The following is a 15,106-nucleotide window of genomic DNA, read 5'->3' on the forward strand; positions in this document are numbered from 1 at the left end:
ACAGATGTGTAATGTATTGGATCTGTAGTTTCACATGTCATATTTTAAGGGAGTATGTGTGAAGCAGAACACTTAATTCAAGCACCCAAAAGGTCACTTCACCCATAACATGAAAAGATACATTTCCTCAGTTCCTTCTAATGATATCTGGCCACACAGATAGTCTTGATTTTATTTGTCCAGGTGTTGAGATACCTGTTTCTGGGATCTCTGGGACCCATATATAATAAATGTGAGTGGATTTAGTTTGTACTACTAGTGATTTTTGTATGTCTGAGAATATGAAGTCATATCAAAGTTGCAAGTCAAATTGTAATCTAAAGGAGAATCATAATCATCTGAGGTTGGCCAAATTAAATGTGACAATATCCACCACTTTCTGTAGTTGTTTCCTAAAGAAACAAAGATGATATAAATGCATGTTCTACTTTACATCAGTGATTGTACATTCAAACCAATTTAAAATAAAAACGGTAGTGAATATTGATTTATTTGGGCAGTTGTTGCATTATGGATGCACACATGCACTGACTTCTAGATGTGATTTTGTTCTAAAGCAAGTTAATCAACCATAAAGCACACTTACAATTACATTAAATATATGCGCTCATAATTATTTCAAATCAAGCATTTTATTTGTTGTATTAGTAATGAACATATTTCTGACTTTTATTAATACTTTCAATATAGCTTTCATATGTCGAGGTTGTTTCCTGTAAGGAAAGCTCATATCTCCCAGGAACAAGAAGGCAGCTCCATCCCCTAACGTTGTGATAAATGGGTTTAAATGTATTCCAACGGGGCGCCCCTCCTGGCCAATCAGGGTGTTTGCAGCAGCTTCGACACCACCCCCCAGCGGCCGCACAGGCGCACTGAGCTCCCAACTGCCATTTTGTGGCAGAGGCTACTCTGCTAAAGCGGGAGAGGGATTAAAACAAACTGCGAAGAAGACAGCATTTCTTGCCAGCCTGCCAAACTTTGTAGCACAGACTCAGTGCTTTCGGACGAGTTAAACGGGAGGAGAAACACACTAAAAAGAGGTAAAGTATCACTACTTTTCTGATAAGGGGGGAGTTTGCAGGATCTTTAATCGGCCTCTAGGTGTCACGATGGGGCTCTGGGTCCGGGCAGATCGTCGGAGAGTGTTTGTCTCCCTCTATCGTTATTGAAAAAGCCGTCAAAATATGTTTAAATAGCTGAAGTTCTACGAAATATATACACAAACCGCCCCATTTAACGCGTATCTGTGAGAATATCGTCGAGGATAAGTTACTAATACTTGGATGATTTGGTTGGAGAGTTTAGGCCAAGGCGTCCATTTTCTCGCTTCTTTGTTTCCCGTCTTTACAGCCTTGACGACATGGAAACTGGCGGGTTTAAGTTATCGCCCACAGCTAATGGTAGCTTGTTTGCATGAATATACGCAAAGTGTTAAAACAAACATACATTCACTATTAATAAGTGCGGCTATGCACACAACATTGTCACTATTGACTTAGCTAATGCTACGTCGCGTCTTTGGCTCGTTATCGGTTACATAACGTTAAACGGGACCCTTTTATTTAAAGTAATGAAGCTAGCTAGGTTAGCATGGATTCGAGGCCCTTCCCCACCCCAATGTATTTAGCTCGACTGAAAGTGACGAAAGAGCCTCCGAAATAACCCGAACCAACGTCTGCTTTACAGTTCCGTTTAACATAATTAATACTCGCTATATCTAAAGCTAAGTTGTTACTATTGAAATATAAATCAATACACTTGTCTTTCCTGTTAGTGGAAATACAAACACACGGAAGCGGTACATTAAGGCCAGCGCGGAAAAAAAGCGGAATGACGAAGCATTCACAGCAAAACGATCCTCGGCGATCACAGCGACCATATATGACCAAATACACCATCTGTGTCGCTCAGGCTTCAGCTATATTCCAATATCGGCTGTTGCTTTTCTATTTTTTCGATCATCGCGCCGTGGTCGGGAATTGGCAGTTGTTGTTGCACCAGTCGCCCGCTTGTCTCTTATTCTAAGCCCACCTAGAGCCTCATAGCCACAGATATATATTACAGCAGAGAGCTCCCTCTACGACTCGGCTTGGAGAGCTACAAAAATACCGCTGTATAAATGCTGTACAAGAAGGCGACAGCTGCTCTACTGGGCGTTTGGTATCATTGCCATGCTGTGGTCAATGGAGTTAAAAGCATAAGTCAGAATATGTAGGAAGGCCTGCACCCAGAGCCTCTTAAGCTTCCACCCGTTTAGCAACATAAAAGACAGGTGGACATGGAAACGTGCAAACAAACACATGTTAGGCTTTGTCACTGTTAGCACGACCATGATTCTGGAGCTGTTGCACTATTAGGGCATCAATGATGTGTAGTCTACATTAAAAGTTGCTCACATGAACTTAAGACCAGAATGCAGCTCTGGTGTTTTTATATGATGAGATGATTACTACTTTACACACTCAGTGTTGAGCTCATTAGATCATGTTAATAATGAGGCTGTGACTGGGGCTGAGAGGGTCAAAGGGCTCTGTCACTGTTTGACTACATTTTCAAACAGCTTTGCTTGATGACCTCAGCAATCTTCAGTCTGAACACAGATCAATTCAAGGATCAGGGTAAATGTGTGGAAATTCAGCAAGGAATTCACTAATGGCCTTAAAAGGGTCACTAAGATTTTGTGTTTGGGAAATCATTTCAAAGGTCTGTGTTTGTCTCTCAGTATCAGACTCAGCTTTATTGTCACTTTCACATATGCTTTCAGTATACAAGGAAGTGAGATGCCGTTTACAAACTGATCAGTCAATTCCACATAAAGATAAAGGACATATTTACATCATAAAATCATAAAAAGAGCAGCCTTTAAAATAATGTGTTTATGCTGGACAGGCAGTGCTACAAAAATCTGTGAAAGAAAAATAACTTGAGTTTGTTTAAATTAAAACTGAACAGATGATATCAGCAGTGAGGTTACACAATGGCAGGAAAAATGCCTTTATGAAAATCATGCTTTGCTTTCAGATATAAAAGGTTTAAAAGTAAACGTGTGTGTGAAGCCTTTGTGTCACACACACAAAGTGCAGGAATGCAGTTTCCACTTTTAATTAGTAGCCAGATTTTCACAAAAGCAGGTTTTTTTCTATGTACTCACTGTAGACTTTAGTTCACAAATATTAATTTTCCATGCAGTTTTTTTCAGGGTGATATACAACCACAGACTTTAACATGATTTTTAAACATTATTTCACAAGCTCAGAATCTTAATCAACCTTACTTGAGCCAATTTTTCTAATTGAGCTTGTACATTCCTGCTTCTAGAAGCAAAAAGAGGTCTTGCTCAGAATAAATCCAGCTACCTGATCAGGAAGACAGTGTGTGAATGTAAATTACTTTTGAAAGAGCCAAAAATAATTTTCCTCAACTGCTTGTTTAGTTGAAGTCAGACTGACACTCAAAGCAAACTTACAACTTTCATCACTTCACTTACTATAACTTGGCTGAGATGCTAAGCTATAAGAATAAAGAGAGAGAAGAAGAGTTACAGAAGCACTTAATGATCGAGTGTATCTGCCCCACACACAGTGATGATGATGATGATGATGTGTCCCTCTTCCCCTCTTGCAGGTTTAGAGTCAGGTAGCAGTCTGAAGCCTCAGGTGAGAACAAGTGTCTTAAAGAGAGCAGTCAGTAGAGTCAGATATAGCTGTATGCAGGCTGTTAGAGTCACTCTCTGTGTGTGTGAAGCTGTGTAACATGTTCCTCTTCCTCCCCTCAGGTTGGCAGGGACAGTCAGGTGATAGAGCAGACAGTTGATTGAGCAGAGCTCAGGGCTTTGAGCAGTAAGAACACCTGTACCCATTCTACACAAAGCATGAAATCAGGCAGTTTAACCTTGATGTTCCAGGTAACACTAGTAGAGCTTTAAGTACAAGAGATCACCAGTGTGCAGACTTTAGTTCTTTCACAACAGTGGGAATACATGTCAGTAGTGAAGAGTTGAAAGTAGAACCAAGTTCTGCCACTTCATGTGGGTGGATTCAATATGAGGAGTATAGAGTTGGCACAAAGGTTATAAGTACTGACTTTTACTGTGGAGAACCAGAGCTACTGTTTGATGTTTTCTGTTTGAGGCTCTGGTTGTCATGATATCAGGATCCCTGCAGATCCTTAAAAAGACTTCAGATGTCTTCAATTGAGTTTTTTATGTTCAATGTCTGAAAATGTCTTAATGTGTGGAATTATAGGAGTTAGATTAGATTAGAATTAGATTAGAGCTGTGGCAGAGTGAATGAGGGTAATTATATTAGTTCAGTTTATGTTGTTTATCATTATTTTCTGATTATTTTACATTACCTACCAATCAACTTATTAAAGTAAAAAGATAATAAGCAGTTGGAACTATAATGAAACTAATCATTAGTTACAGTCCTATATAAATGACTTCAAAATGATGATATGTCTCAGTAATGGTATTATTATTTCCGTAAAGAGGTTTTAAAAAGGTCTTAAAAGTCATTAAATTTGTTCTTAAACATGTGCAGATACCGTGGATAGCTGTGTGCTTATAGCAGCTCATATTAGCTAGACACACCATTCATTGTTCAATAATGACTTGGTTGGCAACACATTTAATTGTTAAAAATAACATTTCAAAAATCAATGATTCCAACGTGACTTTTTCTGGTTTAGTCTCATGCTAGAGAATAAAGTTTATAAATAAAATATTTTGGGGTTATGATCTTACCAACAAGAATAAAATGAATCTTTAGGTTTAACCCAACACTGAAACAGTTCTACTCTCCTGCTGTTTGGTTTAAAGGCGCTAAGTTAGCTGTTCTAGTGTGGAGTTGCTGTGAAAATCTTCATATTGTTCAATGCTGTAGGACTTGTATTACATGATGTCTTCATGTTCCAGTTCCTGCCCAGCATGGAGGGAGGGCCAGCAGAGGGTGTAGGGGTGGTGGAGGTCCCCGCCAAAGACTTCCCCTCCATCCAGGCCGTCCACAGCCAGGACGCTATGGTGGCAGACCTCCTCCAGCAGGCTGCAGAGGCCGGCGGCGTGGTGGATGGACAGACCGGAGTGGTCCTGGAACAAGGTGCGTGCTAGTCAGACATGAAACAGTCGACTCGTTACCAGGAAACAGAAGTTTGGATTTTTATTGCAGGTTTTAATTTCCATCAATGTTGTGTTTCAGGTCACGGGGAAGGGATGGTAGCAGCCAGCCAGGCTCAGCAGCAGCTGATGGAGGCTGGAGTGGGAGTGGACAGTGGAGCTGGGGTTGAAATGATGGTTATGGACTCGCTGGATCCCACACTGCTGCAGATGAAGACTGAGGTAAGCTCAGTGCTCAGAGCTTCATGTCTGACAAGAACGTGCCAGATGTGGTGATGTCATCCTAGTTTTAGAAAGGAAATGAGCCGGAACTGTAGACACCTAACATGACTGCTGGAGCGCGTTGCCTCGTGTAACAGTCTGTTAAAATGTTGATTTGCAGGTGATAGATGCTGCAGTGGGTGGGTCATCAGCAGGAGTGGGTGCTGCTCACCAAGCAACTGTAACAACGGTGGACCAGACTCAAATCATCACACTACAGGTAGGTGCTCCTCCAAAGCAGCATGTCCTCCACTTGTTTAAACCTCCACTCGCTCTTACCTCAGTTGTCTGTCTCTCTGTCCTCAGGTGGTAAACATGGAGGAGCAGGCAGCGCTGGGCCTGGGGGAGCTCCAGCTGGTCCAGGTGCCAGTCTCTGCCACCACAGTAGAGGCTCTGCAGCAAGGCACCTATGTAGACACCACTGCTATGCCAAAAGATGGAGACCCAGTCATCTGCCACACCCTGCCGCTGCCTGAGGGCTTTCAGGTACACAGACAGTGAATCTCTACACTTAATAAAAAACATTCATGTGGTTATACAAAGGGGGGAGAACATTAAAAGGTAATGGTATCTAGCCATCAGGTGGCAACAGAGGCTGTGGGAACAGGTCACAGACAGAAATGCTCTTCATTACATAAAGTGAGTTTCACATCAGAACCAGAGCCTGATTCATGGTTACTGTGTGTCCTGCTCACATTTTTGTGGCACTGACTTGAACTCTGTCACATGACTGCAAACACCACAGCAAAATGAGATCAAACGGATGATTTTCAGCCTGTAAGAACACTGAGATAAATGTTTCACTGAACTGTCAGCTCTTTGATGGTTATTTAAAAAAAGAGACAAAATATATATACCAGGAAACACAGTGAATGAGTCTGTTGTGATTTACATTATTGAATATACAACATAATGCTTTACATGCAGTTTATTAGCAAATGAAAGACCAACAATCTTAAAAGGCAGAGAGCAGAGCAGAATTCCCTCATAATAAATAATGAAACTGATGAGAAGGTTATAAACGACAACTTCCAAGAGAAAACAAGCTTTAACACTAGGTTTCCTTTTATATCATCATTTTTGCCTTTTAATGGGCTTACCATGTCTCAATAAAGCCATTGTGGAGTATACATAAACACAAACTTACACAACGCTACAACAGAAAGGTGAAGCCAGCAAGGTTGTGTGTTTAATTTGTGGAGAACTTTATATCTTAATATCTTAGACTTCTGTCATCATTATCCTGTGTGTGTTTAGTGTGTAGGTCATTTGTGTCAAAGCTGCAGTGTTTGACCAGTTTTCAAACAAGACAGACTTTTAGTTTTATCACTTCATTTGTTTTAATTGTTGCTGCTGTCAGGAGTCATTCAAATGTTCAGTGTAAGTTTGATGATGATGATGATGATGATGATGATGATAATTGAGAATAGGGTTGCAAAGGGGTGGAAAATTTCCGGTAAATTTCCATGGGAAGTTAAGCTGGGGAATTTTGGAAATATTCCAAATTGGAAACTTTTCATGGGAATTATGGGAATTAAATGGGAATTTATGGCAACTGAGGGTAATTTAGTGGAAAGGTATCATCATTTGATTAATTGGATAAAACAATTCCACCCCCATTATTTTAAGTTGACAATGAAAAAAGGTGCACAATGTCGCTTGATGTCCCTGAGCTGTTGAAGTTACATTAAATTATAAAATTATTTATAATTTAATATTAAAAAAGCAACTAAATGTTATTATTCTTAATGGTTTCACACACAACTCTGAAAAAATACAACAATGTGTCTGTGAATGTGTCTTTATGAGTTGTATCTCCACCAGGATACACACACAAGCTACACATCCCCCTCAGGGATGTGTAGCTTGTGTGTGTATCCTGGTGGAGATACAACTCATAAAATCCAAAATATACAAGATGTTTTTAAAACTATTAGTTATTGTTATTTACTTAGGTGCAAATGATATAACTAGTAACATCAAAGTTCCACTCCTGTCTGTTAAAGTGATATTTGCTGTATGAATTGTGGTTTATTTGGTTTTGACCAGTTTTATTTTTTCCACCATAAGGCTAAATATAGCACTTACTCATAAAAATATCCCTAAATATATTACCATATAATGTCATCAAAACCACAGACTCAAAAGTCTGGCTTCAAGTTGTTGTGTGCTCTGGGCTCAAAAGTGTGGTCCAGAACTGTAGAAATCATCTGTGCATGTGATGGAGGAATGCACAGTGCATGTAGGGGGCGTGGTCTCAGATAGCATAGATATTCAACTGTACTGCATGATATCTGGTTGTTTTAGTCAGGATTATGCTAAAATATTATTTTACACAACTATATTTAAGTTTCCTAATAAGAACATACCTTCAGTTTAGTAAATTCCCGGTTTATTCCCGTTAATTCACATTAATTCACATTAATTCCCATGAAAAGTTTCCAAGTTTGAAAATTCCCGGAATTTTGCAACCCTAATTGAGAATACATATTCAAACCGTCACATAACAATGTAATCAGTCTGCTATGAAGAATGTAAAATAATCTACAGTGCTTTTATATTCTTGATCAGTCACCCTGTTCTTATAATGATTAATGCACACCTCTAATCTGGATCTAATCTCTGTCTTAATCACATTTCAGTTTGCCTTCTAACTCTCTATGCTGTTAAATCCATCAGACACATTAGTTGTGTTTTACTGGGCAGCAGCTACAGTAGAACAGTAGCAGCACACTGAGCTAACAGTTGATGTGTTTGATGTGTAGGTAGTGAAGGTGGGTGCTAATGGAGAGGTGGAGACAGTAGAGCAGGAGGAGGGAGGAGAAGTCCACCCAGAGGAGGAAGAAGAGGAAGAGGTGGGGGATCAGCTGATGGAAGAAGGAGAGGAGGAGCCCATTCAGCCCCCGAATGAAGACCCCACCTGGCCCAAAGACCCTGACTATCAGCCTCCATGTGGAGCCATCAAGAGGTCCAAAAAGGTGAGACAGCAGCGTGTTTATCAGTGTGTTTAGTATTAGACATTAAACTGGGCTTTGTTAGACATGTGAAAGGTGTTCAGCTCGTGATTTTGCCCTGTTTGTCCAGGGTAAAAAGAGCCGTCTGCGTTACGCTGAAGGAGATAAAGACATGGACGTCAGCGTGTATGACTTTGAGGAGGAGCAGCAGGAGGGTCTTCTGTCTGAGGTCAATGCTGAGAAGGTGGTGGGCAACATGAAACCACCCAAACCCACCAAGATCAAGAAGAAAGGTGAGACACACATCTTCATCATTCCACCAGGTGGTTCCAGTGAGGTCACGAGAGAGTCTGACACTTGCAGCTCTTGGCTCATTATTTAGTGTGAATCCATATGTTTAAAGAATTGGATCAATACTTGGCACCAGTTCATCAGTAACTATTCAAACTGTCAATGAAATACTGACAGTGGCAAAACAAGAAATAAGCAACAACATCTACACTCAGGTTGACTTTCAGCTGATATACTGTACATACAGCAGATATACAACTATACATACTATATACTATATACTGTATACTATATACTATACTAATCATTAGTTTAGACAAACTCCATTTCAGCCCACTACAACAGTAACATCCTGCTTCTGCATTATATGTCTCATGATATATTATATATGAGTACAACAGTCATGTGACACTTTTTCTGCATTGAGTACTTGCTTGAAAAACTTACACCATGGTAACGCATACTATTACTACAGTGACATTAGTATTTTTACATGAGTAAAGGATCTAAGTACTTCCAACACTGTTTTGTCATGATGTTTTACATGAGTAACGTTGTTTAGTGTGTGATCGCTTTGCAGCTTCGGGATCATAATTCAAATACTGTTAAATCTGACGTGTGTGTTTGTGTTTGTGTGTATTCTGCTGTTGCGCGTGTTAGGAGTGAAGAAGACGTTCCAGTGCGAGCTGTGCAGCTACACGTGCCCCCGCCGCTCCAATCTGGACAGACACATGAAGAGCCACACCGACGAAAGACCTCACAAGTGTCACCTGTGTGGCCGAGCCTTCAGGACGGTCACCCTGCTCAGAAACCATCTCAACACACACACTGGTGAGCTAGCTTTACATCCTGTGTGTAAGATAAGAGACAGCAGCACTTTAAAGACAGCTCACACTCGCCTTGTTGTGGTTTTTTCGCGCAGGAACTCGGCCACACAAGTGCACAGACTGTGACATGGCCTTCGTGACCAGCGGAGAGCTCGTTCGTCACCGTCGCTACAAACACACACATGAGAAACCCTTCAAATGCTCCATGTGTGACTACGCCAGTGTGGAGGTAAGACAAGCTGCTTCACACAATTAAATAGCAGTTAGAGTCATTTAGGAGTGTCACTTATTACCAAAAGCCATTATAATGTCACATGATCTTGATTTTTTTTTGTATGTGTGTGTGTGTGTGTGTGTGTGTGTGTGCGCGCAGGTGAGCAAACTAAAGCGTCACATTCGTTCCCACACTGGCGAGCGTCCATTCCAGTGCAGCCTTTGCAGCTACGCCAGCAGAGACACCTACAAGCTGAAGAGACACATGAGGACACATTCAGGTGAGACTGACAGCTCATCTGCTTTTTTGTGCCTTCCCTTTTATATTCTTCAATTTTTGTGATTGATAACAGACAATAATGAGCGGATTAAAAACTATTAAACATGTGTGCGTGCTGGATCCTGCTGACAGGAGAGAAACCATACGAGTGCTACATCTGCCACGCCCGCTTCACCCAGAGCGGAACCATGAAGATGCACATCCTGCAGAAACACACTGAGAACGTGGCCAAGTTCCACTGTCCACACTGTGACACCGTCATCGCACGCAAGAGTGACTTAGGTAACACACACACACACACACACACACACTCACACACTGTAAACTTACTGCACAGACCTCACACCTTTCCATTCCTCCTAACGAGTTTTTCTCCCGTTGTGCTCGTGTCTCCAGGCGTCCACCTCCGTAAGCAGCACTCGTTTATCGAGACAGGAAAGAAGTGCCGTTACTGCGACGCCGTGTTCCACGAGCGCTACGCCCTGATCCAGCATCAGAAGTCCCACAAGAACGAGAAGAGGTTCAAATGTGACATGTGTGACTATTGCTGCCGCCAGGTCTGTGTCTCCTCTCATATATGTAGTGATTATAAAACCATACTGGTGACTAATGAGGGCTGTGATGCATGTTTTACAGATTTAGCTTGAGTAGATATTTGTGGATCTTACATGTCTTATACAAACATCTTTAAACTTTGAATGGATATATAGTTTATTGTGTGTGTGTGACTGGTTTATAACTGTGTGTTCTGGGCTCAGGAGCGTCACATGGTGATGCATCGTAGAACCCACACTGGAGAGAAGCCGTACGCCTGCAGTCAGTGTGAGAAGACGTTCAGACAGAAGCAGCTGCTGGACATGCACTTCAAACGCTACCACGACCCCAACTTTGTCCCCACCGCCTTCGTCTGCCCCAAGTGTAGCAAGACCTTCACACGCAGGGTAAGGACACTTCGTCACACAGCTGAAGGGGAATACTGACTCGGAAGCTTGTAAACGTCTACACACTCAGTAACTGTGTGTGTGTGTTTTTACAGAACACCATGGCTCGCCACGCTGAGAACTGCTCTGGTGAAGTGGAGGACGCCGAGAACGGAACCCCACCCCCGAAGAAAGGAAAGAGAGGAAGAAAGAAGAAGATGAGGAGCAGGAGAGATGAAGAGGACAGTGGTGAGGCTTTGACTTTGTCTTCTAATGCAAGTATGAGCATCGCACTGCGTTCAGCTCTCATATGATGTGTTTTCCTCTGTTGTCTCTCCAGAGGAAGATAACATCGAACCAGACGAGGAAGACGAGGGCGACGGCGACGAGGAAGCACTGTTACAGGAAGAGGACGATCCAGAAAGCATGGAACTGGACCAGGCCCCGGCCGCCATCCCAGTACCGGCCCCCGATGAGCCACCGGTCAAGAGGAAACGAGGCCGACCCCCAAAGAACGCCCCCAAACCACCAACACCCAGCAAGTCAGTCAGAGTGGCTGCCAAGACAGCTGCTTCTGGTGAGAACACTAACATCTACTGCTCTCATGTCTGATCTCATACATCTGTCAAAGCACACACACTATACAGCCCTCCATAGTGATATCAAACAGAAAGCAGGTTTGACCTAGTTTTCATTCCCACGCCCCCTGAATGCAACATTGCAACCTTTTCTTTTCGTGTGTGTGTGTTACAGCCGCTGCCATAATCCAGGTGGAGGACGAGAGCACGGGAGCAGTGGAGAACATCATCGTGAAGAAAGAGGAGGGCGACACCTCGGCAGCCACGCCTCTGCAGCAGGGAGTGGCTCTGACGGTGGAGGGGGTGGGGCTAGACGGGGAAGGGGTGGAGACTGTGGAGCTGGCGGTGAACGAGGAGACGGCCGCCGCAGCCGCCAACGGAGACCTGACACCAGAGATGATCCTCAGCATGATGGACCGGTGAACACAACACGCAGCCAACACACATGTAGCCGGACTAAAGACTCATTTAAAAAAAACACACAAAAAAAACAAAACACCTGTCAGAAACACATTAACATTTCCTCTGCCTTCACCTCCTGTTCCATCCTGTGTGCTCTTTAACTGCAGCAGCTGCAGATACTACCCTGCACCAAGAAGGGAAGCCGCATGTAAATACTTCCACACACACACACACACACACACACACACATATACTCTTACACTGGCACGCTGACATTTGTGGGTCACATACACAACAAAGGACCACACACACACACACACCTACACACACCTACACCTTCCCAGCTAACACCAGACTGCTCTCTGCTTTAACGCTCTCTCTCTTCAGTTTGAATGTCCTCTGAATGAATCGTGTATTTTGCTACTCGTTTCTGCCCTCCACCCCCCCCTCCCTCAAAAAAAAAAAGCCACATCCTGTATCAGTCTCTACCCACACACACACACTCAAGAGTTAATGTTGAGCCGGAAACACACACTCTCTCTCACAAAAGGAGACATTCATTTATCTACCTTGATAATTCACTCTTATTTCCTCCTCTCTTCTGCTTCTGCTGTTATCGCAACAAGGCCCATTGTCAGATTCCAAGCCTTTCTATGTGTATATATAGATCTAAATGTAGTTTTTCCTAATAAAGAAGTAGTATATGGTACTTTAGTTTGCCTCTGAGATACCACATGCATATTATTATTGTTATTATTATTATTATTTTTCCAGAAAGTGTGATTTTCCCTCCTTCCCCTCTGTAATCACAGAGGTGCCACATGTTTCTCTCAGCTATCACTCAGATGTGTGTGTCTGGTTAAAAGCTCCTCCTCTGCTGTTCCACTGTCTGCCGTCACCATCAACTCAAGACAAACAAAGACTCAAATATTGTACTATAATTGTGATTTGAACATTCCAAATATTTGAATGAATTATGGAATTATGTTTTATGCGTTTTGAATCATCTCACACAAACAGAATCAAAACAAGTTTTCAAAATAAAAGCAGCCTCATGTGTTCGCCCACCAGTTCATGTTGTGCTTGGAACAGTTATCAAAGTCACTCAAACACCACCACACCCCACCCAGACACCACCCACCACCACAATAAAGAACCTGTGGTAGGTGTTTTGCATGTAAATACACATTTTAAACCTTTTTTTTTTTTTTTTTTTTTTTTTTTTGCTTTTCCTTAACTTTTTAATGTTTTTTAAAATAGTTGATTTGAAGACGTGTTGGTTGAAAGGGGCTTAAATTTATATGCTACACATGTCAGTGTCATATCTGGTACTCCATGTCCCGACCCCCCCCCCCCCCCAATTATGCCCCTTTTAACCAACCACACTGAATCTGAACCACTATTATTTTGCTCTCTTCATTTTTTCTGTTGCTCATAGCCGTTTTGTTTTCTCTTTTGAAATTAACTTTCATTTCTAGCTTTTTTTTCCTTTTTTTTTTTTTTTTTTCTCACACAGTTGCCGCCCTGTTTCTCTCCCTGGTTGATCTCGGTTCAGTTCAGTAGTATTGACACAAGCTTTTGTCTCCTTTTTAACATTCGGCCCTGAAGCTGTGATGCTACCTTTTTACCTGTAAAGGAAACAAAGAGGGTTTTTTGAGTATCTGTTCTGTGGGATTTAAAACCGTTTGACACCCATCTGGAAAAACATGTTTATTGAATGAAGTTCAGCTAGTAAACTGTATGTAATAACAACAAACAGCATTCTTGTTCTTGTTTGTTTTTTTGAGTTTTGAGGTTTTTTTTGACATGTGTTGATACTGTTTGGAAGGATGTGAATGAATGAAGTCATGAAAGAGGGCTCCTCACACTAACTCTCAGCCCAGGTTTCATGACAGTTTGACCACAGCTAATAATGGTTGTCATGTGGCCTTCCTTCCTTTTTTATTACAACAAGATGTTATTTTGTGATATGAAAGCATTTCCTCTGTAACTGAACATTGGTTAGATGCTCTGTAAGACCAGCTCAGACCCTAATATGTGACTGGACCCTGTATAAAAAAAACACTGCAGTCCAGTCTGTAAAGAAGAACCACTGCAAACAGACAGATTTTAGTGCCAAGTGGTAAAAGAAAAATCATTGTACTCATACTTCTATAAGAATCACCCCAAAACATCCAACCTGTGAGTGCACTGCTGTGTTCTGAGAGATCACTCTGTAAAAACAAGACGACAAAATGTTCTGTTATCATTGTATCATGTTAATGTTCTGCAGATGGCTGAATAGATGATGGATGTTTGACTCTTCTCACAGTGTGGACATTGTTTTTATTTTTCTAGAAGAAATAAGAGAAATCAGTTTTAACAGAATGTTTATTTGGACTGTAGGAACTTTCCCTGGGAATCTTCCTCTTCCTGTATTTCCACCTGATTTCAGCTTTCCATCTAAAAAGATAGGGACAGTATATAGAATATAGAAAGCTTTATTGTCATTATAATTTACATATAATGATATTACAGGTGCTACTCCATTGTGCTTTAAAGAAAAATAAAAAGAAGACACGCAACTAATAAAAGATGATTAGTAAACATGCTATAATAGCATGATGTGGAGGGTTTTGCATTTAAATAGAATAAATAAAAAGCACAGTGCAGTAGTGGTCAGGTGAGCAGAGGGAGCTGCAGAAGGGAGAACAAAGCAGTGAAAAAGAGAAATCACTTGATCACAAAATGTTCTGATTGTTTCATGGCAGTTATGTTCTAAAGCAGAAATACATACTCAACATGATTCACTGTGGACACAAATGCTCTCAGTTCATTACATCCAATTCATGCAGCAGTATAAATGTAAACAGGACTTATCTGTATTGTTTCTTCATATATTAATACTGTGACTCAATGCATCATTTTTAAAAATTCCTCCTGGCTCTAATTAGCATGATGTACCTGCTTCCTCAGATGCATTGGGAACACTAACAGGGACTTTATTCCATGTTTAGTCCCTGAGATGAGTTCCTGTGGATGTGAAAGTTCCTGGAACTTTAGATGGAAACAGGGTTTTATTTGTAAAGGTTGTAACCCTGCTGTGAAGAACTACAGAACACAAGAAACCTTTGTCATGTCCTTTTTTTGAAGATGAGACACTGTACAGCTGATAAATAATAAAATCATCCTTATGGGCCCTTGACCACTGCCTGCTGCTTTCTTTCAGGTTGTAGTATTGTAAAGGAGGGGTGTGATTTGGGGGTGCATGTTTAAAGTATATATTTG

General features: G+C 41.4%; 1 protein-coding gene across 2 annotated transcripts; it reads left to right on the top strand.

The window, feature by feature from the left end:
* The first annotated feature begins 737 nt into the window (after positions 1-737).
* On the top strand, positions 738-13,188 carry ctcf (CCCTC-binding factor (zinc finger protein)). 2 transcript variants are annotated; one of them, XM_053320022.1, is made up of 16 exons: positions 738-1,040; positions 4,916-5,096; positions 5,196-5,335; positions 5,496-5,594; positions 5,681-5,860; positions 8,140-8,352; positions 8,459-8,621; positions 9,280-9,450; positions 9,542-9,675; positions 9,820-9,940; positions 10,072-10,221; positions 10,336-10,496; positions 10,698-10,880; positions 10,976-11,108; positions 11,200-11,436; positions 11,613-13,188. In XM_053320022.1, the coding sequence occupies exons 2-16, from the start codon at positions 4,928-4,930 to the stop codon at positions 11,858-11,860; spliced, it is 2,502 nt and encodes an 833-aa protein (XP_053175997.1). In that variant the 5' UTR covers positions 738-1,040; positions 4,916-4,927; the 3' UTR covers positions 11,861-13,188. The 2 variants fall into 2 exon arrangements, with proteins under 2 accessions (XP_053175997.1, XP_053175998.1); XM_053320023.1 differs by having other exon boundaries at positions 8,468-8,621.
* Positions 13,189-15,106: the final 1,918 nt, after the last annotated feature.

This window comes from Scomber japonicus, chromosome 5, assembly GCF_027409825.1.
Source record: "Scomber japonicus isolate fScoJap1 chromosome 5, fScoJap1.pri, whole genome shotgun sequence".
In the NCBI taxonomy this organism is placed as follows: Eukaryota; Metazoa; Chordata; class Actinopteri; order Scombriformes; family Scombridae; genus Scomber; species Scomber japonicus.